The sequence below is a fragment of the Leptinotarsa decemlineata genome, unplaced genomic scaffold (genome assembly GCF_025532065.1).
Source record: "Leptinotarsa decemlineata unplaced genomic scaffold, Ldec_3_MD MMD2_tig00026336_RagTag_RagTag, whole genome shotgun sequence".
NCBI classification, from domain to species: Eukaryota; Metazoa; Arthropoda; class Insecta; order Coleoptera; family Chrysomelidae; genus Leptinotarsa; species Leptinotarsa decemlineata.
The window spans coordinates 7,142,801-7,164,822 of NW_027412692.1; the positions used below are offsets into that span (position 1 = coordinate 7,142,801).

General features: G+C 34.7%; 2 protein-coding genes across 5 annotated transcripts in view; one reads left to right on the top strand and one right to left on the bottom strand.

The window, feature by feature from the left end:
* The first annotated feature begins 4,320 nt into the window (after positions 1-4,320).
* Positions 4,321-16,034, top strand: Cyp4g15 (Cytochrome P450 4g15). 3 transcript variants are annotated; one of them, XM_023157289.2, is made up of 7 exons: positions 4,321-4,440; positions 6,264-6,488; positions 11,022-11,633; positions 13,355-13,660; positions 13,889-14,077; positions 14,172-14,357; positions 15,721-16,034. In XM_023157289.2, exons 2-7 carry the CDS (start codon positions 6,272-6,274, stop codon positions 15,894-15,896), a joined length of 1,686 nt encoding a protein of 561 aa, XP_023013057.2. In that variant the 5' UTR covers positions 4,321-4,440; positions 6,264-6,271; the 3' UTR covers positions 15,897-16,034. The 3 variants fall into 3 exon arrangements, with proteins under 3 accessions (XP_023013057.2, XP_074039392.1, XP_023013049.2); XM_023157281.2 differs by having other exon boundaries at positions 4,375-4,528; XM_074183291.1 differs by lacking the exon at positions 15,721-16,034 and having other exon boundaries at positions 4,374-4,528; positions 14,172-14,365.
* A 1,239-nt stretch (positions 16,035-17,273) lies between these two features.
* The window catches only part of LOC111502951 (cytochrome P450 4d2), a 29,000-nt gene continuing 24,251 nt past the window's right edge, over positions 17,274-22,022 (bottom strand). For both annotated transcript variants that reach the window (XM_074183293.1, XM_074183292.1), the window contains 2 exons: positions 19,849-20,019; positions 17,274-17,512 (listed from right to left, as the gene is read on the bottom strand). In XM_074183293.1, the coding sequence (XP_074039394.1) occupies positions 17,352-17,512; positions 19,849-20,019 (332 nt within the window). In that variant the 3' untranslated portion in view covers positions 17,274-17,351. The remainder of the gene's footprint in view (positions 17,513-19,848; positions 20,020-22,022) is intronic.

The following is a 22,022-nucleotide window of genomic DNA, read 5'->3' on the forward strand; positions in this document are numbered from 1 at the left end:
CGGTTGTTGAATTTTCAATTGTTCTGCAAGAAAATATTTCATCTGAATTTCCTATGTCTAATATTTTTATATTCAATATCAGTTTTGTAATAAATTGAATTATGTAGCCGTTACTACGTGGTATATCATCATGAATAATGAAACTTCTATGTTATTTACCATTTCCATTTGTAACTATCGTTACAGCGGTTTCGTCCTACATGGATATTTATTTTCAAACTGATACAATAAAATACAATATTATAACAAATGGAAGTGGTTAAAAACACAGAAAGTTTCATTCCTCATTTTTCAAGCAGTCATGTATTTTGTCTTGTCTAGCTTCGATCATTCAGTCTGAAAATTTTTGAAAATATTCAAGTGGGGGCTAGTAGTTGTGCCCATTTTCAAATCAAAAACTGATTTGATAATGATTTCTGAAATATGGTGGCGACATGTCAAATAAAGAAGATTTCTCTCTACTAATTGCTTCAACAAAACAAAGGTTCCGTTGAGGCGACCAGTATTCATCGTGGGATTTCCTCAATTGCCTCCCACTGTTCAACTGCTGGAAAAACAGCTTTCACCTGAGCAATACCTCTTTTCTAACAAATCCAACCTTTTGAGGGATATGACTATTTACCAGATAGGTAACCACTAACTTGCAATCCGTAAAACATTTATGAAGTTGACAAAAATGTTCATTTTATGTTCATTTATGTTCAAAGGAAACGAAACATTGATCAAAAGTGGTTAAACTAAGCATTTTTCTTGACGTTTTCCACTTATTTTCTAAAAATCATGTCCGGTCTTTAAAATAACAGGCTATCTTCAAATATAAACGTTTTATCAAAAAAGTGGTAGGCGTTAAACTTGAAGATAGCAACATTTCCTATGAAATGAAATAGTAATAAAATTTCCAGGACAGAGTTTTCATTTTATGACGAGGCAATTTTTAGCGAAAAAATCTTTTTTTCAAATTTAATCTCGGCGAGGCACGGGTTATCATTATCGTACTGAGGTGAAGCTTTCCAAATCTCATTTTCTGGACAAATAGCAAATATTAGGTGGGTCCCGTCGGCATTACAACAAAAATATATTTTCATCTTATACCTTGTGATCACCCTAATCCACAGTTTGTACTATTGATCACAGATTATATCGACAGCCTGTACTGTTGACTGTCAACTGCGGCTAATAGTCTTTTCGAACTGTCGATTTTCAAAAATACACTCTGTGTGTGGGTTTTTAGCTCCTACGTAAAAAGTGTGCAATTGACACTGTTTCCGATCTTCACTTACCAGTTCAGTTGGTAACTTTTTATACCTAGTTTTCATATCCAATGACGTATACGCATAACGGATTCACTTCACCATTCTTCAATAGTTTGTGGGATTTTTGAACTTGGGTATTTCCAAACGATCCTTCCGATTTCATCTTGACCAAAACTCCATTTATATCTACCTGCATGTGCATTAAAAATATTGGCCACTTACCGATGTTTCAAAATTTTTTTTAAATTTTATTCAATAACCTCAAACAGGTTACGCTTCCTTTGACATTATACGTCGAACTGTAGTTGATCTCAACTTCATAAAAAATTTCGGAATCAATAACTGTTTCAGAATTTGTGTATATACTTTCCTGCGTGAATATGAATGCAACATCTTTATAGATTTCAAATCATGGAAATGAAAAGTATGTCATCTGATATGAATACAATTCGTTTTTAATCAGATAACAGTTTTGATATTATTTCACTTCGTTACGAGATTTTAACGTGACAGTTTACAAAACGCGACACGTGTTTGACTATATAAAATAGCTTCTTCACGCGTGTTGTTATTTGAATGAAATGTTATTTAAATATTGAACGAAAGACAGTTTTGTGGAGGAAATCGGTGTTTTTCATCGACTTCTTTGGGGTATGAGGGATTTTCATCAAGTATCGTCCAGTTCCATCATAGATACCAGTTCAGGTAACAGAAATTAGAAGGGATCAACTATAGCGCGTAGGACGATATCATTTTTTTATATCAATAAAATGTTGGGATTTGAATTTGGTTCCCTAGACTTTCTGGTTGAATCTCTACTTACTTCCCCCGTATAACTTTTTATTGCAATATCTTTTTGACAACATTTTCAGGAGAGAGTAATTTTTGGGAAATGAAGGTTTGGGCTTTCTACTTCTCCTTCTTTGTACAAAAATATTGAAAACTTCTAGAGAAAAGGATAAAGCAATTAATCTTTACGAAAATGTGTATATCATGCAAAGAAGACACAGACACAAACTGAAAGAAAAAGCCCTCCCAAAACAACTACTTTCGTGTAAAGATACTCGTACGTTATGGAATTGAATCAGATATCATTCACAGGATTGCTACACAATATAGTACAGGATCTTCCATTGAACGCTTCCTAAATAAAACAAACTGTGTGTGAGATACCATCGACATTTTTTAATTCTTTTAAAAGACCTATTGATGCTAGTATGTGTGGAATATAACATCGTTCAAATATCCGCCACGGCTTCTCTGGATGGAGCACATTCGAAACGTCCAATTTTCCATGACTCTGGCGCATAAATCAGGCTAAAGATGATTTTTTTGAAGAAAATAGGGATCCGTTGTCAACTGCTCCAGAACCCATTCAGCCAACAGGCGTCGTTGACTATGGTCGTTTACCTTCAGTTCTTGAGTCAGTTGAACTTTGTACAGGTGCAGCTGTGAACTACGAACTGCCTCATAAAGTATTGTTACCGAGTTGAGAGGGCTGGATCCTTCGGGAAAAGGAAATATTAAGAGCAGATAATTGTTGGTTCAAAGATGGATCAAAAACACCTTCTGGTTCTGGTGCAGGTGCATCTGACCTGAAAGACCACTCACCATACAAACTAATCGGCTTCGTTGAGAAGCTGGGCTTATTTCGTCGAGTGTGAATAGGTATGAGCCACAATGAACCTTGCGGCTTGCGGTGGGGAGTTGAATAAAGCTACTCACTTCAGACATAACCTAACCTAACCTACTTCTTTGCATGATCTTCACATCTATGTATAAAATTGCTACTTTCAAAATTGATTACTCCCTTCTTTCCTTCGGAAGATTCCCACAATTTTCTGTATCAAGATGGAGTAGTAGAAAGCCAAAAACTTTCTTTTCCAAAAAAATCAGTTATTCCTTAAAATATAACCCTTCCAAAAAAGAAGATCATATATTAATCTAGAATAATGCTTTTCAATTCAATCCATGTTCCAGATGTATATGAAATAACCGTATCATGAGAAAAAGTGTGAATTTTGACTTTGGTTTTCACTGAAACCATGTCATTTATGAATAGTGTTGAATAGTAAATGTCCTAAAATGGTACTTTGTGGAACCCCATATTCAAGCAATTCATTCTATCATTCTCAAAAGTAACTCATAGTTGACAGTAACAAATACTTTAGATCTAGAAATATCCGATCGAAGGAATTTCATTATTCAACGAATCATAAATATTATTTGTCAAATAGACAATGGCATCTTCTTCAGGAATGATTTTCTTGAACCCGAATTGTTTGGTGGATAAAAAAATATGTTTCATTTGATAATTATCTATTGTGGATTTTGAAAGTTTCTCAACTATTTTCGCTGATGTTGACATGAGTGTAATTGATCGATAATTGTTTGCATTACTTTTGTACCCCCCTTCAAAAATAGATTTCATTATTCCAACTTTAAAAATTTTTCGAAATATTCCTGTACGTATGATAGAATTTGTTGAATGAGTCATGTAATAAAATTATCCGATACTTGATAAAAATCGATGACGTATTCAAGTAACAGTTCATTGTGAGAACATGCCTGATGAAGCTATTGTATCAGTGAAACACGTGTTGCGGTTTTGTAAACTGTTCAGTGAACATCTCACAATGAATTGTTACTTGAATAACTGCGGAATTCAACTTCGCATGAGTGTCATATTCATCTACGTCACGAATCCAATCATTTTATTATATTTCACAGAGAAATGATAGTAAAATTATTTCTTTTTTCTGAAAACAAAAATTACGATAAGGATTTGACAATGGAGGACACGCCTAAAGAAGTTATTGTACAGTTTTACTACAAAAACGTAACACGTGTTGCGTTTTTGTAAAACTGTTTAGTGAAAATATCACAATGAAGTGTTTCTTGAATAGGATTATTTCGGTTAGAAAAATACTGCGAAAAAAATCTTTTGAATGAATTCATTACGGACGTCAAAACCAACGATCACTCGATAATACTGTGTACTGATCAATATCCGAAATTAAAAATGGACATACCCGCTGACCCTTTCCATTGTTTTTTATTCAATTTATGTAAATATCGAATAAACCAGAAAGCCTGCTCCGTTTTAACGTCAAGTTATAGATCGACATATAAAAGGTAGATTGTTTTCAATCAGAGTCGATTCAGCGGACAGTGTTTTAACAATTAGGTACGATCAAGCAAGTGTACTCAATAATTTTTTTTTTGTGATTTACACAAGGGAGTGTGGGTGATCTAACTATAGAAATATCGTGATCGTGAGTGCAATATTTTGTAAAAAATATGATTGAGTGATTGTTTTTAGAAAAGTTTTTGTTTTGGTATAAAATTCCATGTTTTTCGTTCAATATACTTTCTAAAGTATCGAAAAGGGATTTTGTGTACAAGAAGTGGTAACATAGTTCATAATTTTCTACAATACATTTTTTGAAAGTCCACAGTTACTTCCTTCATTGTGTTTTGTATGAGTGTGTGGTTCCATAATATTTTTCATAGTTCACTTGAAATCATAACATATTACCAGGGCGGTTCAAATTGATGCAGCTTCACAAAATATACTCATATTCCCAATTTGGCTTCGTAATAATTCAATATTTTCATAAATCTGTTGGAATATAGTGTGGCAGATAATGGTTCAACTGAATTAATTTCAACTTCAAAATAATATTGTTTGCTTTTTACGAAAAGTTACACAAAAATGTAAAACTCACAAGTGAGTATTTACGGAATGGACATTCAAGGTGAAATATTCGTTATTGATTGAGATATTTTTTGTAATCAAAATTAATAATTTAAAGGGGAGTTGAATGTTCAAAAATCGGTTTATATCGTATATTTTCATATTGAGAAGTTGGTTTGTTATTGACACCAACCAGTCGGTAGCCGGTCGATTCGACGTGGTTGCTTTGTTCTCTCATTCAATCGACCGCCGTGTTGGTCGGTGGTTCAAGCCGCAGGCTGAACGATAGATTTTCACGTGGTTTTGTCCAACCCGTGTTTGGACTCACACGTTAAAAAGTAATACCTCGTTAGTCCATAGCTCGCACAAGTTTCGACTTCTGAGAGTTGTCCTTCATAGGGGTGCGACAGCTGGTTAACGGAGAAACATATTTCAAAACTTTTTTTAATAGAACAATAATTTTGAAAAACTAGATGAATGTTTATGAATTGGTGATTTTTCTAAAGAATAAAAATTTTTGAAATTGTTCAGTCGATTCGAAATTTCTTATTTTAAATTTTTTAGCAGAAATCAATACATTACGAAAGATTCTTCACAGAAGCGAGTGCATGTTATTTATATATCATATTTCTTCTTGATCTGATGAACTATGTCCTTATAATTCTATGAAATTGAAAGATGAATTGAGAATAGATTCACAAGAATTACAAGTGAAAAGAGTTGAGTGTCTGGATGACTTTCAATTGAAGTTGTATTCCATTATAATTGCTTATATGTTTGGTTGAATTCTAAACGTTTACACTGGTATTTCTTTTCATTTCCAGTCCTCATCATTTTTTGTTTTTAAAAACTGATAATAATCAAAAATGCGATAAATACTGTCAATATATCCATAAATATAGTGATAAATCATAAAAGAGTTAATATAATAGAATTTTTGAACATCAGATTATCATCGTCACTTTGTTTATTCGATTGTTAATAGGTAGTTTATGCAGGAAGTGTAGAATTTTCAAAATATTTTGGAATTTTTTTTCGAAAATTTTATTGAATTCAAAACTCAATTTGAACTTTCATCTGATTCTTGCTGCAGACTAAGTTCGTTATATTTTTAAGTGAATGATTTTTTTTCACTATTACAGCACAGGAAAATTATCTGTATTTTTATGTATTACCAATTGTATCTTATGAGTGTTCATTTTTCTTGTTCACTCCCAAATGTATTTATCGTCCATCGACTTTTTTCGTTACTGTACACCTGATGTTTATATATTTCGCCAAACCAACAACGACATATTTTTTTATTTTTCTAGAAATCAACATGTCCGCGGCTACCGCGAGTGTGGATTTGGAGAATCCAACTACTTTATTAACTCCAAAAAACATATTCTACTTCCTACTTATACCAGCTTTGGTATTATGGTACGCTTACTGGAAAATATCTAGGCGGCATATGGTTGAACTTGCCTCGAAAATTCCCGGCCCAGAAGGACTCCCGCTTCTAGGAAGTGCCCTCGAATTTGTCGGAACCTCAGCAGGTATATGAACTTGATGAAAAACCATGACATATCCAACAAATCAGTCGTGTTCAAACTTTATAGTAAAACGTGTGTTGCAGTTTTCTATACTCTGTATGGCTCACTTCCGGAGAAGACCACAGCTTTTTCAGCGAAACACGTGTTGGGGTTTTGTTAATTAGTCAGAGAAAATCTCACAATGTAGTTCACTTAAATACGTGGTCTCATGTTTTCAATTTTATTCGAAAACAGAAATATTAGGACAATATAGTTGGGTAAAAAAGCTTATAAGTTAACATAGAAAGACAGAGCTTTCACATACCTAAATATCCATGCACGACATGTCCTATGTGTTTCTTCGATATCTTCAGAGCCTCAGCTATCTCTATCAACTTCACTTAACGATCATCCATGTGTTCGTCGGTAACAGGTCCTTTGGGGCATCCACCTCGTGCATCGTCCACGGTGCTCATTTCCTCTCATTTAAACTTCTTTAACACTTCTCAACGGTTGAGCCTCCTGGTGCAAGCTCTGAATAATGTTTATCAAGCCAAACCTTGGCTTCAATAGTATTTTTTTGCCAAAAAGCAATGCTCTATGAGCACAAGAAATTCCTCTTTATCCATTTTCTTTAAACTAACAAAGTTTGCTTCACTCAAAATGTTCTATCCCACAAACTTATAGTCCCACTGCTGTGAAATTTGTATGTGTCTTTTGAAGGTTAGAGTTGATAAAAAAACACAAGGATTTAATTCTGATAGCGCCATCCGTGTGTTGGCCTACGAACATCTTAGACTATATCTTAGACTACGTTTATCTTAGACTTACTCGTATTCACCCTTAGTTTCACACAAAATCCTATAATTGAAAAAATATTTTCATCCAGCCTATATCATTATGCATTTTTGAAAGTGATTAGTGCATTCAAATTCAAATAAGAAATTGCCGACGACTCATGTTTGTATAGCGATCCCTCTTCGATGTACCGAGTTCAAGCTACCATCTAAACAAGAGCTCTCTTTCTCTCATTCAACGTAAACATCAACTGTTCTCTTTTTTTCAAAGAAAAAAGAGTGCTATATAATCATGTGTTTCATCGTATATTTTGGTGATGACGCATGTATATATTTTCGTTGTCCCAACTTTGCATGATATAAATTTGAAAATTGTCTTTGATATCGAAGTTTCGAAGAAAATTTTCAGATTTCGAAATTCAACACCCTACGGGGGGTAAATTCTACCCGCAGAATCTAAAATGGAAAAGAACAACCAAGTGACAACTTACCTAAAATATATCACAACAAGAAGTAATGAAATGATGAAATTTCGTTAGAAGTTCATTTGTGTTTATCAAATAATAGAATCAAAAGATAGAATTTTATCTATTTTGTCTGCAACTTTTCATTCATAAATATCCTTACAGTATAATAATTTTTTGAAGCAAAAAGTGGACATCAAACTTGGACCAAATTTGAAATTCAAGAAGGGCTTAGTTTTTGAGAGAAACAAGGGAATACTTGCATTTATCTTTGATAACTGGGGTTGAGGTTTTTGTTCGATCTGACAGATGGTGTTTCTATTAGGGGAAACGTTATCGTCACTTATCATGAGATTTGAAGATATCAATTAAACATTGATTTGCGATTTTTTTAATCTCGATCTTTCTTTTGATTTTTCCAAATGATATATGAAGTAACAAAAAATTGAAAAAAGTTTTTGCGGTAAACTATAGATCTGTAGATATGACTATTTTATTTGAAACTGGTTCAAGAATGTCGATATTTTCTCTATGCAATATAACTTTTTTCAATCGTTTTCTGCATTATTAGTCAGAATTAGAAAAATTATCATGAACAACACAACTGTTGCAATATAAATTTTTTCAATCGTTTTCTGCATTAATAGTCAGAATTAGAAAAAATATCATGAACAACACAACTGTTTTCAACAATTCATGTAGTTTTTATCAAGTAAAAACAAGACAATCATGATATTTAAAAAAAAATTAATGCTTCATTTACTTTGTTCATTTCTCATCATTTTTTATCAGTTTTCAAATGATTCAAATTCAAATGTTCACAGCACGAATATTCTAGAGCCTTCAAGAAATAGGTTCAAAAGTTTTGAAAAAATCCGAACTTTCATCAAAAAACTTGCTGTTGAAATATTTTCCATTCTAATGTTCAGCGAAAACTAATTTTTTCTTTCTCAATATTCAAGTTGAATGGGTTAAAGTAATATTTTAGTTCAAACACCTGATTTAAATTTTGAATGTCTGCAAAATTTTCTCGCGAAAAACGAAAACCACTCTTTGTTCAACTGAATCGTGTGTAACGTTTTATAATTAATTGTTTGCCCAACTAGGCTATGAGTTATTTTAAAATTTACAAAAAAGTTACTTCATCACAAATGATCAATCACTATTTTTCTAATATAGTCTAAGGTCGACTACTATATAAGAGTATACGCAATAAAATGTAATGTTTATCTCATGTACTGTCATTCTGTATTGCGACAAAGATAAAAAACCTGAAATGGGGTTATGCGGCATCATTCTCCTTTAATGGTAAAAAGGTGTCGCACCATCAACCAAGTTGAAGTTCGCAGTTTATTATAATCTATGAAACACAACTATCTTCTTGAATAACAACAAAATAAAGTGACTGATATCTGTCATGAATTGAATATTGCAAATTTTTTGTGTTTTCACCTTTTATACCTAATCATTTTACAATCGTGTGAAATGAAGGTAAACCCAAAAGTGCACGTAGCGTGGTTTAGTAATATATACTATTTATTTTACGAGAAAAAGTTGGGTCAATAGAAATAAGTTTCAACTGTAAAACAGGATAAAAATGAAAACAAAGTTTGAATTGAATTTTTTTAGGAGACATCGATTTTTGGAAAACGTCTTGGCGTTCTACTTCAATATGAACATTACATTATACAAAAATCACTTTTTCCTATTCAGTTTGCACTCCAATATTCGTTATGGATTTGAATCAGACATCATATACAGGATTGCTACACAATTTAATATATGACAGAGGTTAAATTTCACTTACATGGAACAGTGTCATCCTCAATGGCGGACATCCGAGGTTTCGGAATAAGACAATTGCCTTAATGCCTCTTCAGCAGTCATTTCGTAATATGTAAAATTAGGATATTTGTCTTTTGGCATGCTTTACGCAAATCAAGTTGGTATCATCAGAAAATGACTGAAACATGAATAATCTTCTCCTAATGATGCTATTTGGTTAGCGAAATGCAGGTGAAGAAGCAATGTTCCAGTGCTGTTGCGTTTTCATTAGATGAGTTCACGTCAAATAAACATACGTCCTACTACTATTATATCGTTGAATTCAAGTTTATGAAAGAACTTTCGATAATAAGAAGTAAGTTTCTGCTGACGACTTCTGAGGCTTGCTCATGGGGAAAAACAGAAATAATTATCATCATGTTTGAGAATGTATTTCAATTATTTGTTATTTCGTCGTTGAGTTATCTGTATTCAAGCTGATACATAAAGTGTGACACAGGGGATTTTTGAATTTTATTTTGTGATTGTCGAATCGAACTCGGTATGGTAATGAATGAATTTCAAGAATATTTTCTGTTTTCGAAATTGATGATTGTCTCGTTCATGATATGTCAAAATTAGATTTGTTTAGAATGAGAAATTATGGTTATAAACAAGATTTGAGAAATAATCAACCACTTTGCTTTTTTTCATGATATATTCATTCAAAATACCTTCCAGTGTTTTATGCGATGAATTTGTAAGTGAGTGAAATTTATTATGTTCAACTTGAAAACATGTCTGTTCAATAAAAGTAGCCAAATCTTCCGGAAATTTTGTATGGAGCCATAATTTCTTCCTAAATAACTTTTTTCAGTATTATTTTGATGTATCACAGTATTATTTTGACATAACAAGAAGGGTACATTGTCCGGAGAGAAAATAATTCCCGATTCACCATCACGGACGATTCGTTTTCAAAAACTTGAAATTTTCTTAAAATTCATTTCTCACCAAGCAGACTTCAATCACGCAATCTCAAAATGAAATTCCAGTTTCTTTTAGCCCATTGCATGTAATTTTCCCTCTATATTTCAAAAAAACTGTCACCGTTCTTACTAAATTTCGTTTACGGCTTGATTTAAAAAACATTTTTGATTGGTTAATTGAATTTGCAATTATTATTTCATGGTAAAAGCAGAATTCTAGCATTTTTATAGTTGATATCCAATTTAAATCTGATGGTTAATTTTTTTGTTGATTTTTGTACTATATTAGGTCACATTTTTCATATGTATATTTGTACGCAATGGCTTTGTCATGAACTATGTAATTTTTTGAAAGAAATAAAGTTGATTTGAACATTCTTGATGAGTACAATTTTGAAATTAATCTATTGAAAACACTTTTTCCTGTCAGAAAAAAAATGTTTCGCTAATCAAGTTAACATCATCAGATGATTGAGTGTTTTCAATAAATTGATTCAAATTGAATAAATAAATAATATTACAAACATAATTTGAATTTTTCAGATATTTTCAAAAGAATGTACGCGAAATCATTCGAATACGGAAACACTGTCAAAGTGTGGATAGGACCAAAACTTCTCATATTCTTGGTTGATCCAAGAGACGTAGAAATCATCCTGAGCAGTCACGTCCATATCGACAAAGCCTCCGAATACCGATTCTTCCAGCCCTGGCTCGGAGACGGTCTTCTCATCTCCACTGGTCAGAAATGGAGGGCTCACAGAAAACTGATCGCACCCACTTTCCATTTGAACGTCCTCAAATCCTTCATCGACCTGTTCAACGCTAATTCCAGAGAAGTGGTTCAAAAACTGAAGAAAGAAGTTGGCAAAGAGTTTGACTGTCACGATTACATGTCAGAAGCTACTGTGGAAATTCTATTGGAAACTGCAATGGGAGTCAGTAAGAAGACCCAAGATCAGAGTGGGTATGATTACGCCATGGCTGTCATGAAGATGTGCGACATTTTGCATCTGCGTCATACTAAGGTCTGGCTGAGACCCGATTTCATCTTCAATTTGACCAACTATGCTAAGAAGCAAGAGGGACTTATAGGCATTATTCACAGTTTGACCAGGAAGGTAATCAAGAGGAAGAGAGCAGATTTCGAGAAAGGTATGCAAAATTCCTGAATCTGATTGACACACCCTCTGTTACTGAGGTTAACTGTAGTAAAAGAAACTATTGCTTGATTTATAGCCAGTCTTCAAGTATGCCCACTGACTATATGCGAGAAGTTTTCTTCTCTCATACGAGAAATTGGGCAAATTTCGGATATGCAGTTGGTTACCTCGTTCACAGCCAGATGGAGCGATGACAAACTTGTTGTTGTTGTCTGCTTCAGCTTAGTTTGAGGAATGATACTCTGAAGGAACTCGATTTTCAATTATCAGAAATCATCGACTTCATGTTGATGATGATTGCACTGACGAGTGGCCAAACAGACCGAAAGCGGTCTGCAAGTGTGTTCCAATAATTGAAAATCTATTGCGGCAGTTGTATCGCCAACAGCATATGCAGGAATAATTTCAGTGAAGAATCCTGCACTGACCCCTTTCGGATATAATCCAACCCCCTTCGTGGTATAAGTTAGTGAAGTAGTTGTTTTCTGATGGGTGTCAGTCCATAAGCCTACAGTGTAGGCAGTTGAGACTGGCCTGGACGAATTGTTTTTTTAGATGATTGGAAACTATTGTATAACAAAGCCAATTTCAATGTATTTTATTCATTCATGTTTCAGCAAGTTAGGTGTGCTTTTCACAAGTCAGATAAATATTCTAAAACAGTGTAAATACTTCAGAGGAAAAATATGGAAGATCATCAAAATGATACTCAAGAACATAACATAACACAATTATAAATAACGGAAAAGATAATTCGCATAAATGATAAATACGAGGGACCTCTTATAGACCCCTGTGGGATCCACGCCAGATGGAAGAGAAATCTGACTCGACCGGCCTGTTTTCTATTTTTCAAATGAAATTTTATCAGTTCAAGTGGTTAACCTCTCTTGCTATAGTGCAATTTTCCAATTTTCTAACTGAAAGTCTGAGTGAGATACATACGAAGGCTTTCGAAAGGTGGTGAAAGGATGCCTCTCTCGAAAGCTTCAGCAATGCCACACACTATCATCATGACAGCTTGGGTATGACTGCATTCAATTCTAAACTCAAAATATTTGGAACTTCTGGCTTTGAGAATGAAGTCGGAGAGTTTAGAATATACTGGAATCGATGAGAGTTCCCAAATAACGATTAATCATTTTGAAAATTGAATTTTGTCTTCTGTTAATGACTTATTCTCGTTTGTCTTCCTACTAGTATTCGACTTTGTACTTCTTACTATTTGTAAACAATTGAAACGTCATTTATAGTGTGTATTTGAATGATTTAAAAGATGTCTTTCACTGTTGACTCAAAATCAATTCGTTGCTTTGTGCATTGAAAATTCTTCATTTTTATCACACGTATCACGTATCTTCATACGATTTCCAATGCTGTAGGGAATCTACTTTTCTTCACTTCATTTATTTTTTTATCTGTTATTTTCAAATGCATCAGAATCTCATCTATTAGAATATTATCTGATTATAAGACCGAAAGATTTTTTACAATAATTCCATTAATTTCAATGAACATTGAAACCGATTGTTTATATTCAATATAGAAGAACGATACATATATTTTAAAAAACAGATTATCCAAGATTGTAAGATCTTTCGCCGTGCTCAGAAAGAAACGATAAACAGATAAACAATCAATTGCAAAGTAATAAAAGAAATAAATATTATTTTGAATCGAGTTGGAATTTCCGTATTTTTTCCTTCTATTTAGGAATCAGAGGATCAACAGCGGAAGTACCAGAAGAATTGAAAACCAAGAACTTTGACAAAAATGTTTCATCGAAGACTGTAGTCGAAGGTTTATCTTACGGTCAAGCAGCTGGTCTGAAGGATGACTTGGATGTGGACGATGACGTAGGAGAAAAGAAGAGGATGGCTTTCTTGGATTTGATGATCGAAGCTTCGCAAAACGGAGTAGTCATCAATGACGAAGAGATCAAGGAGCAAGTAGATACCATTATGTTTGAAGGACACGATACGACAGCAGCTGGCAGTAGCTTCTTCCTCTCCATGATGGGTGAGTGCATTTTATTATTTCTATACAAGTGACACTTTTGAAGATTCACTATTACTTCCTGAATTATCTTAGGAGAGATTCATTTCTGTCTCATACTAGCTTTCTCTTGTTAGAGACGAATTATTTTATTTAGTCGATCATTTCTGCTAGAAATCAGCAATTTCAACACTACACCACTTAATAGCCACAACATGTGAAGTACCATATTAAATTATTCCCTCTTTTCAGGTGTTCACCAAGATATTCAAGATAAAGTTGTACAGGAGATTGACGAAATCTTTGGTGACTCAGATAGACCTGCTACATTCGCAGATACTTTGGAAATGAAATACTTGGAGAGATGCTTGATGGAAACGCTTCGCATGTATCCACCAGTGCCGATTATTGCTAGGCAGCTTCGGCAAGATGTTAAATTAGGTAAGTTTCGATAATAAGGGGAAATTCCAATAGTATTTGAAACGAAATATATTGTGTTTCAAAGACATTGAGAAATAATGTTTTTCCGTTTCAGCGTCCGGAGATTACACTCTTCCAGCTGGAGCAACAATTGTTATTGGTACCTTCAAGATTCACCGCCAAGAGGACGTTTACCCCAATCCTGATAAATTCGATCCCGACAACTTCTTACCGGAACGTAGTGCCAACAGACATTACTATTCCTTCATTCCGTTCTCAGCTGGACCAAGAAGTTGTGTGGGTGAGTAGAATGAATTCTTGAGAAGTTTCCTTTCAGAATGTAATTTTTTGATGACCCAGAAATATTTGTTGTGAACAATTCAATATATTTGTACAGAAATATATCCATATTGGGTTTGACATTTCCGAAGACAATGTTTTGGAGGTTAGGTGACATAATCTCATTACCAGCAGTTCTGACTAGAACCCTAACGATAATTTCTCAGATGAAGTTTCATTATCAATCCCAGATTGAAACCTTCAAACCCTAGAAACTCTTCATATATATTTGACAAAACATATTCAGTTTTTCCCTTGTCTTAGCATTATTTTCAATGTTCCTATCCAAGGAAAAGCATATTGTCTCTCTTCTTCGGAAGTATAATAACTAAATCTCAATACTCCGGATTTTTTCTCGATCTGGCAGTCATAGTGAAATTATTTCAAAGAATTTTTGCAAGTAAGAGTCAGTTTGGACCGACCCTTCAGTCTTGTGAGATGATAAGTTATAGATTCTTGCGACGCGAGTACCTCTTTTGATGTATTCCTAAACGTATATACATGTGACATTGATTGAGGCTTGAGATATGGCTTGGAATGTTTAAGAAAATGTTCTTTGTATTTTTGACATTTCACCACTCTCTGTGGAACAAAGCAGGTTGAGTCAGTCAAACGCTTCTTGTGGATGTATCCATAGAAGGGTGGCTATTTTTCAAATCTTTTCTGTTATCATCTGAAGGTTATGATATTTCGGTCTTCAATCAAGAGTATTCAACTAACTACTTTCAGGGTTTACTTAGGAGCATAACTCTATATATGTGACTAGAGGATATAATTTGAGTTTTATTAAGCATTATAATTTGTCAGTTTGTACACATTTCTGGTTCGGAATAATGTTACAAATTTCTGAAAAGCTGACTCTGGTAGCTACACCTGTGACGTGATTGTGCCATGACTAGGTTACCTCTGCTTCAAATTCTATTAGGTTACAGTCACCCCATTTTCTCCATGTTTCCGTACAAATTCAAAATTCTCCTTTATCAGAAGCTGATGCCAGATATCTAGATGCAAAGAGACTGTCATTAGTATCAGTACAAAGGGGTCAGACCTCCTCTTTTCATTGGTCTTGAACTGTATCTTGTGTCAAATTACATCTCCTTCAATTAATTTCATTTTTTCCACTAAATTTCCATTCAATTTGAAATTGAATGGAAGTTCATTGAATAATATACTACTATCTTGACAGAATTCTCGTTGCTGACAATTGAAGAAATCAATTAGTGTATTTATCTTTATCAAGATACTAATGATGATAACCGGAGAAATTAATGAAATTAAAAATCTTGACTGACGATTTTTTTACTGAAATTTTTGTTCGTTTATAGGACGTAAATACGCCATGTTGAAACTCAAAATCCTTCTCTCCACGATTTTGAGAAACTACCGCATTTATTCCACTGTTGAAGAAAAGGACTTCCAACTGCAGGGTGATATTATTTTGAAGAGGGCTGATGGATTCAGAATCAAACTGGAACCAAGGAAGAGGGTGTTGAAAGCATAAGAAGTTTATTGACAACTGGAAAAGTAGAAAGTAGTGTTCGTTTAAAATGTAATAATTTATGATATTTGTTTTTGTTTTTATAATATATCTGTATTTTAACCCATCATAGATTGCAATAATGAATATGATTCATTACTAGATGTTGTTTTATTTATAATTTTCATCGTAAAATAATACTTTCCAATTGGTTTCCCGCAAGCAGTATGTATGTTTGAAAAATAAACAAAATAATGACCTAACAGACAAATTATGTCGCTCAAGATACCAGAGGTTGTTTCAGACGTTTCACCCTAGATACTATGTTGTTCTTGTCATATGTTCTTGTCATATCTCAATATTGGGTTGATTTCATTAATAAAAGCAAATACTTTTTCTTGATTTCTATACATGTGAAAGAGAATGTCGAATAGTAGTAAAAATTTTGATCACGTTTTTTTAAAGACCAAACACAAGCACTACAGGAACATTCTTGAAGCGCTCTCAGAGCGGTGCCTGTGCGGAAGTGGCGATTCATATTGAATTTGAATCGCTGGAGATTGAATTAATTTGGAAAAACGTTCTCACGATGTTTTTTTCCACATGAACGCAGTTCTCTAGACGAAAGAGTTCTTGAACAGTGAAGTTGAACCTCAAAACGATGAGCAGTTACAGTCCGTCGCTACTGATATGGTGGTATCAAATGTGCCAAGTCACTTGAACACTTCCCGTGAAAGTATTTATAGAAGAGAGACAAATCTCCAATATTTCTTCGATGTTCCAGACTATCAAGGTTGCAAGTTATGTTTGCGCCTCCAATCAGGTAGATGCCACTTATCTGGATGGAATCCAGCAGCTTCAGGGTATGCTTAGGGGCAGAGCTCCATACATGAGAACAATACTTCAAAGAAGGTTTGATCTGAGCAATATAAAGCATTATAAAGTTGCTGAGATGTGTACAGTTTTGGTTTGGAATAGTGTTCCAAGCTTTTGAGAAGCAGCTTTTGCAATTCTAGCGACATAATTGTGCCAAGACATATTGGTGTCCAATATGTCTTGGCACAATTATAGAAAACGTTCTTCCAGGAAGCTGAAGAGCCATCCTCAGAAATGATCCGACAAGTCATAGCATCGAAGTTTGGCCAGCAAACCATCATGCCACAGAGGGTCAAAGGCCTTAGCAACAGATCACCCAAATATGGGTGACATACCATAGAAGGTCGCCTGTTAATATTTGTTTCCGAAATCCATATTGATGATCGCTGAAGATTTTGAAGCCTTCCAAATATTTAGGGATATGGTGGTTATGGCAGACAATGATTAATGATGATTGAAATAAACCGATTGATTGTGTATCGATTCCTGTGAATTTCTTTTCGATTCCATGATGATTTTATATACTGAGACAGTCATAATTTATATTTGCACATACAATTGAAGAAGTTATACAATTTCATTTAGTTGCTAGTCTATGTTGAGTCAATTTCGTTTCTCCAGTGATATTTTTATTCCATTTCGTGATGTGAGAGTCATTTCAGGTACTAGTTCCAACTGAAATGTAGGTCCTGGAGGTAAAAGATGGAAATTCCTTATGAGTTTCGAAATCGTACTCTTCATTTCAATCATCGAAAATTTCCTTCCTGGAAAAAAAACACGGGTGAATCAATGAAATTTTTTTTTAATTGTTTTTTCATAAGTTTTGTCAGTTTTGATGCCGAATTCAAATTGATCCAAAACGCAGCTGAAAGAGCTCGAAAAACTGACCAGGCATTTGGCAATGTTAGTGTTAATGAACACATTGTTCGACGTTGGTTTGCAAAATTTCGTTCCAAAGATTTTAGTATCGAAAATAAGCCCCAAAGTAGTCGACCACAACCAAGATTTGGAAACCGTGGTGGCGTCAGTTTCCATGTGGTTTTGGATGGTTCAAAACGTATTGGAATGGTCAAACAGCTCGAAAAGTAGATGGCCCTCGATTTGAACGATCGACTGAAACTGTCATGTTCGAGGTCTGTTCTATTTTCTTTTCGTGCAACGAAACGATTTTTTTTTGATAAGATTGTCGAGTATGATGAGAAGAAAATACTCTTCGACAACAGGTGATGTTCGGGATAATGGCTGGACGCCAATGAGCCACCCGGGCACTTCTCAAAAGCAAAAACCCACCAAAAATAGACCAGGGTTACTCTATGGTGGTCACCGGCTGTGTGATTCACTATAACTTTCTACAACCGGGCCAAACCATTACAACAGAGCTTTATTGTGAGGAACTCGACAACGCACGTTTCACAAATCACCGTTCTAAAATTAAACGAAGGCCGGTTTGACAGGTTCTGATTGGCTAAGGTTCTACCGTTGAAAAAATGATCGAAGTGCTTGAGAAAATGGTGTTCGATTTGCGAGATGTCTGTGGTGTGTGAGGCACAACTTTGCAGCTTAATTCATTTGATTTTCGAATGGTGATTTGTGAAACGTGTGGACGGGCGTTGTCGTGAAGCAGCATCGGCCTTTTTGTTGATCAGTTCTGGCTGCTGCTTACGCAATTTTTGGTACATTTTGTCGATATCTTCATAATAGGACTCTGCTGTGATGATTTGACCCTATTGCGGAAACTTAGAGTGAATCAGACCAATCGCTGACTACCATTAAGTAACCATGGTCTCTTTTTGGTCGGTTTTCTCCTTTAGGGAGTGACTGGGTGGCTCATCGGTTGTAGAGGATCCACGTTTCATCACACGTAGTGGATTGTTTTGGTTGTGCAAGAGCAAACAGAACAGATTTGGACACGTGAGAAACTCTGTCGAGCTTTATGACCTTTCCAATACGTTTTAAACTATCAAAAATCGCATGGGAGCTAATGACCACTTCTTCCTCCTTCTCACACACTGTTTGAGACGGACCCTCAAATACTTTACCAAAGTCCACGAGTACTGTGGGTCGACCACTTTGGGGCTAATTTTCGAAGCTGAAATCTCCGGAACTAAATTCTGCAAACCAACGTTGAACAGTGCGTTCATTGTCAAATGCCTGGTTCCATTTTGGGCGATGAATGAAACCTTAGCTAAAGAGGATGAAAAAATCAGTTTGAGTAAACGGAAACGAGTCTCCTCCTAATATAGCTAGTCGGAAATTTCGTTTAATATTGGTTTGTGCTAGGCTTACTGGATTTTTTTATTTATTCATTTATTGATTGATTTGTTCATTTAATTATTCATTTATTCAAGTATTTATTTATTTATCTATCTATTTATTCATTTATTTAACGGCAAAGCCAATTTACAAAAACATATTCAACAAAGTGTGGGGAACTACAAAGTATTTTTGAATGCTCAGGTCTGATATCTACATTACAATTTACAATTTTACAAAACATTTTGGGAAGTGTGCAATACAAAACATTAATAAATCCTTATGTCGAGTGACTACATTACAAAAACATGAAACAATTCTGGTACTAGCAAGGAAAAAAAATGTAACAAATCTGGTACTTACAAAGAAAATGATAAGGTGAAGAAAAGCTTGGAAAACGCTATAGTCTGAAGTGATTTTTTATGTCTTTCTTGATAATTTCAATTTTTTTTTAGAAAATGATGATCTAAGCTCATCTAGATATGTAAAATATACTATACTATTCAAATCAAAAAACTATTTGGATCAGGAAGTTACAAACTCATCATCTACCACTACCACCATAACAAGTTTTTACGTTTGGTTCATCCGTTTTCAGAACCACCAAATCACATTTCTAGTTACTTTTGGAACATATCTCAAGCAGTAGTATTGAAACCTATTGTCGAGTTCAGCTTGACATACTTTATTGTGATTCACAAACTATATTAGTTAGTTTCGATATAGATATTCATCAAATATCGACCGGTTCCATTCATATTTCAGGTATCAACCATATCAAACTTTTTCCTTTCAGTATATCACTGCGTACTTTATATTTCAGGTGATAAATGGAGAAAATTCTTACCCAAACAAGTTCTTGGTCCAGCGGCGAACGGTAGGAAAGTAAAAGGAACTATATTGCCGTCAAACCTTCCTGGAATAAATTTTTTCGGTTCTGGAAAGTACTTCGGATTGTGATGTAAGCCATAAACAAAAATTCCCACACTCAAGTTCTTTGGTAACACGATTCCTCCCTCTGTAATAGAACAAAGTCTTTCATATAACTGATTTTTTGTTCAGTAAACAGTGAATTTTAGTCTTACAAGAGAAAATTTTAAATTATATTGGATCTACAAGTCTTTTTTTTTGATGAATGAGAATTAACGTTCATCATCAGAAGAATCATGAAATACAAATCAATTAACAGAGTTTAGCTTATTGAAAAAGAGGAGGAAAAAAACACCTCAAAAGTGCTGCTTTGTTCCCTCCTGTTCATAAAAGAAGACATATGTCCCCTCATTTACAAGCGATTTTGGTGAAATTGGGGACACGTGTGAATTGTTGTATTTATACCACGTGGGTGTATGCAATATGCTGTGTAATGGCCGTTGTAAGTAGTCCCACTGTGATTCGAAAGTGCATATAGACTGTAACGATAAGGAGCCACATTGTCTGCTGCATAATTGCTCATATCTAATCCTTCTAAAGAAGAGAATTCAATGGCAACATTCAATTTTCCTCTGAATCTTTCCGTTGGAGAGAATCTTTTTAATTGAATTACTGAAATACGGGGAAACTTATGGATTGATAGGGACTTTGTGCATTTTCTTCTTTCCTTGCACCTCGAACAGATTGGTTTTTCATTTCCATCCAGGGTTTCCTCTCTTGTGAAGAAATCTAAGTATTGTGAAAACTCAATTGGCCACTTCTTTGTGTTATAGGGAGAGACAAATCCCAGAAAGGATCGAAAGTTTTTGATGCGAATCCACAGTGTGTGCACTTCATAGTAGATTTTAATTGACCAACGAAATTGTGTACAATCTTAGAGTTGTTCATGTTCAAGTATCTCAGCCAGGACTCTTGCGCTTTTCCGCTTTCGCTCAATTTTTCGTCAATCTCCGTTAGGATCGGTTTAGGTTTCTTAGTAATTCCATTGAGGTCCTCATGTACACCTTCTGAAATAAATCGAAGGAATTCCTGGGCTTCTTGATGGGAAGATCCCATGAATCGAGGGGCAAAGTTTTGAATCTGTCTTTTCTGAACTTTCTGAACTTTCATTGATTTGTGAATAAATTGTTAGCATTAGTTCAAGAACAATGAACAGTGTTAGGAATCACACGTTAAAGGGTAAGACCTCGTTAGTCCTTAGCTCGCACAAGTTTCGACTTCTGAGGGTTGTCGTTCGTAGGGGTGCGACAGCTGGTTAACGGAAAAACAGATTTTAAACAGATTTTTTTTAACAGTTAATGTACTTGAGAAAACCTTATCAGTTTTTATACTGGAGTCGTTCATCAAGCGCTTTCTATTTTGAAATTTGAATAAAACAAAGTGTGTGAGATCAAAATTTTGTTCGAATGTCCGCCACAACTTCTCTGGGTGGAGCACATTCGAAACGTTCAAGTTTCCATGACTCTGGCGCATAAATCTTGCTAAATTTGACCGATGGCATGGGATTGGTAATGTTGGCTTTGAGGTTCGCTGTGATTTGGTGCTCATTCGTATACATCTGGGGCTTAAAAAACCCCACAAAATAGTCTAACGGAGTTAAATCGCACGATCTTGGTGGCCAGTTCACATCACCTCCAAGTGAGATTACCATGCCCTCAAATCATTCGTGCAGAATATCCAACGTGACATGAGCTGTGTGGCACGTAGCGCTGTCCTGCTGAAACCACATGTCGTTGGTCTCCAGGTCATTCTATTCAGGCCAAAAGAAGTTGGTAGTCATCGACCTTCAGTGATTGCCGTTGATAGTGATGGCTTGGTCAACGTCGTTCTCAAAGAAATATGGACCAATGTCGCCGCCAGCCCAAAATCCACACCAAACAGTGACTTTAACGGGACGCATTGGACGCTCGAACAGAAAAGCCATTTTGATAAAACAATTTTACTATTTGCACATACTGTTGAATGCTACATCCGTCCATAGTGATTTGACAAAATAAACTGAACTAATTTGACAGATGTAGCTTCAACAATCTGAAATTCCTGTTGGAAGACTCTTTAGTATTCGTCAGCTTTTTGGTACAAAAATTTTCC

What these genes read in the sequence shown, in the direction of transcription:
- Cyp4g15 (XM_023157289.2), top strand. Translation starts at nt 6,272, where the DNA reads ATGTCCGCGGCTACCGCGAGTGTGGATTTGGAGAATCCAACTACTTTA. An exon ending in GAGAGCAGATTTCGAGAAAG is followed by an intron (nt 11,634 to 13,354) that starts GTATGCAAAATT and finishes CCTTCTATTTAG; the next exon opens with GAATCAGAGGATCAACAGCG. An exon ending in TGGACCAAGAAGTTGTGTGG is followed by an intron (nt 14,358 to 15,720) that starts GTGAGTAGAATG and finishes GTTCGTTTATAG; the next exon opens with GACGTAAATACGCCATGTTG.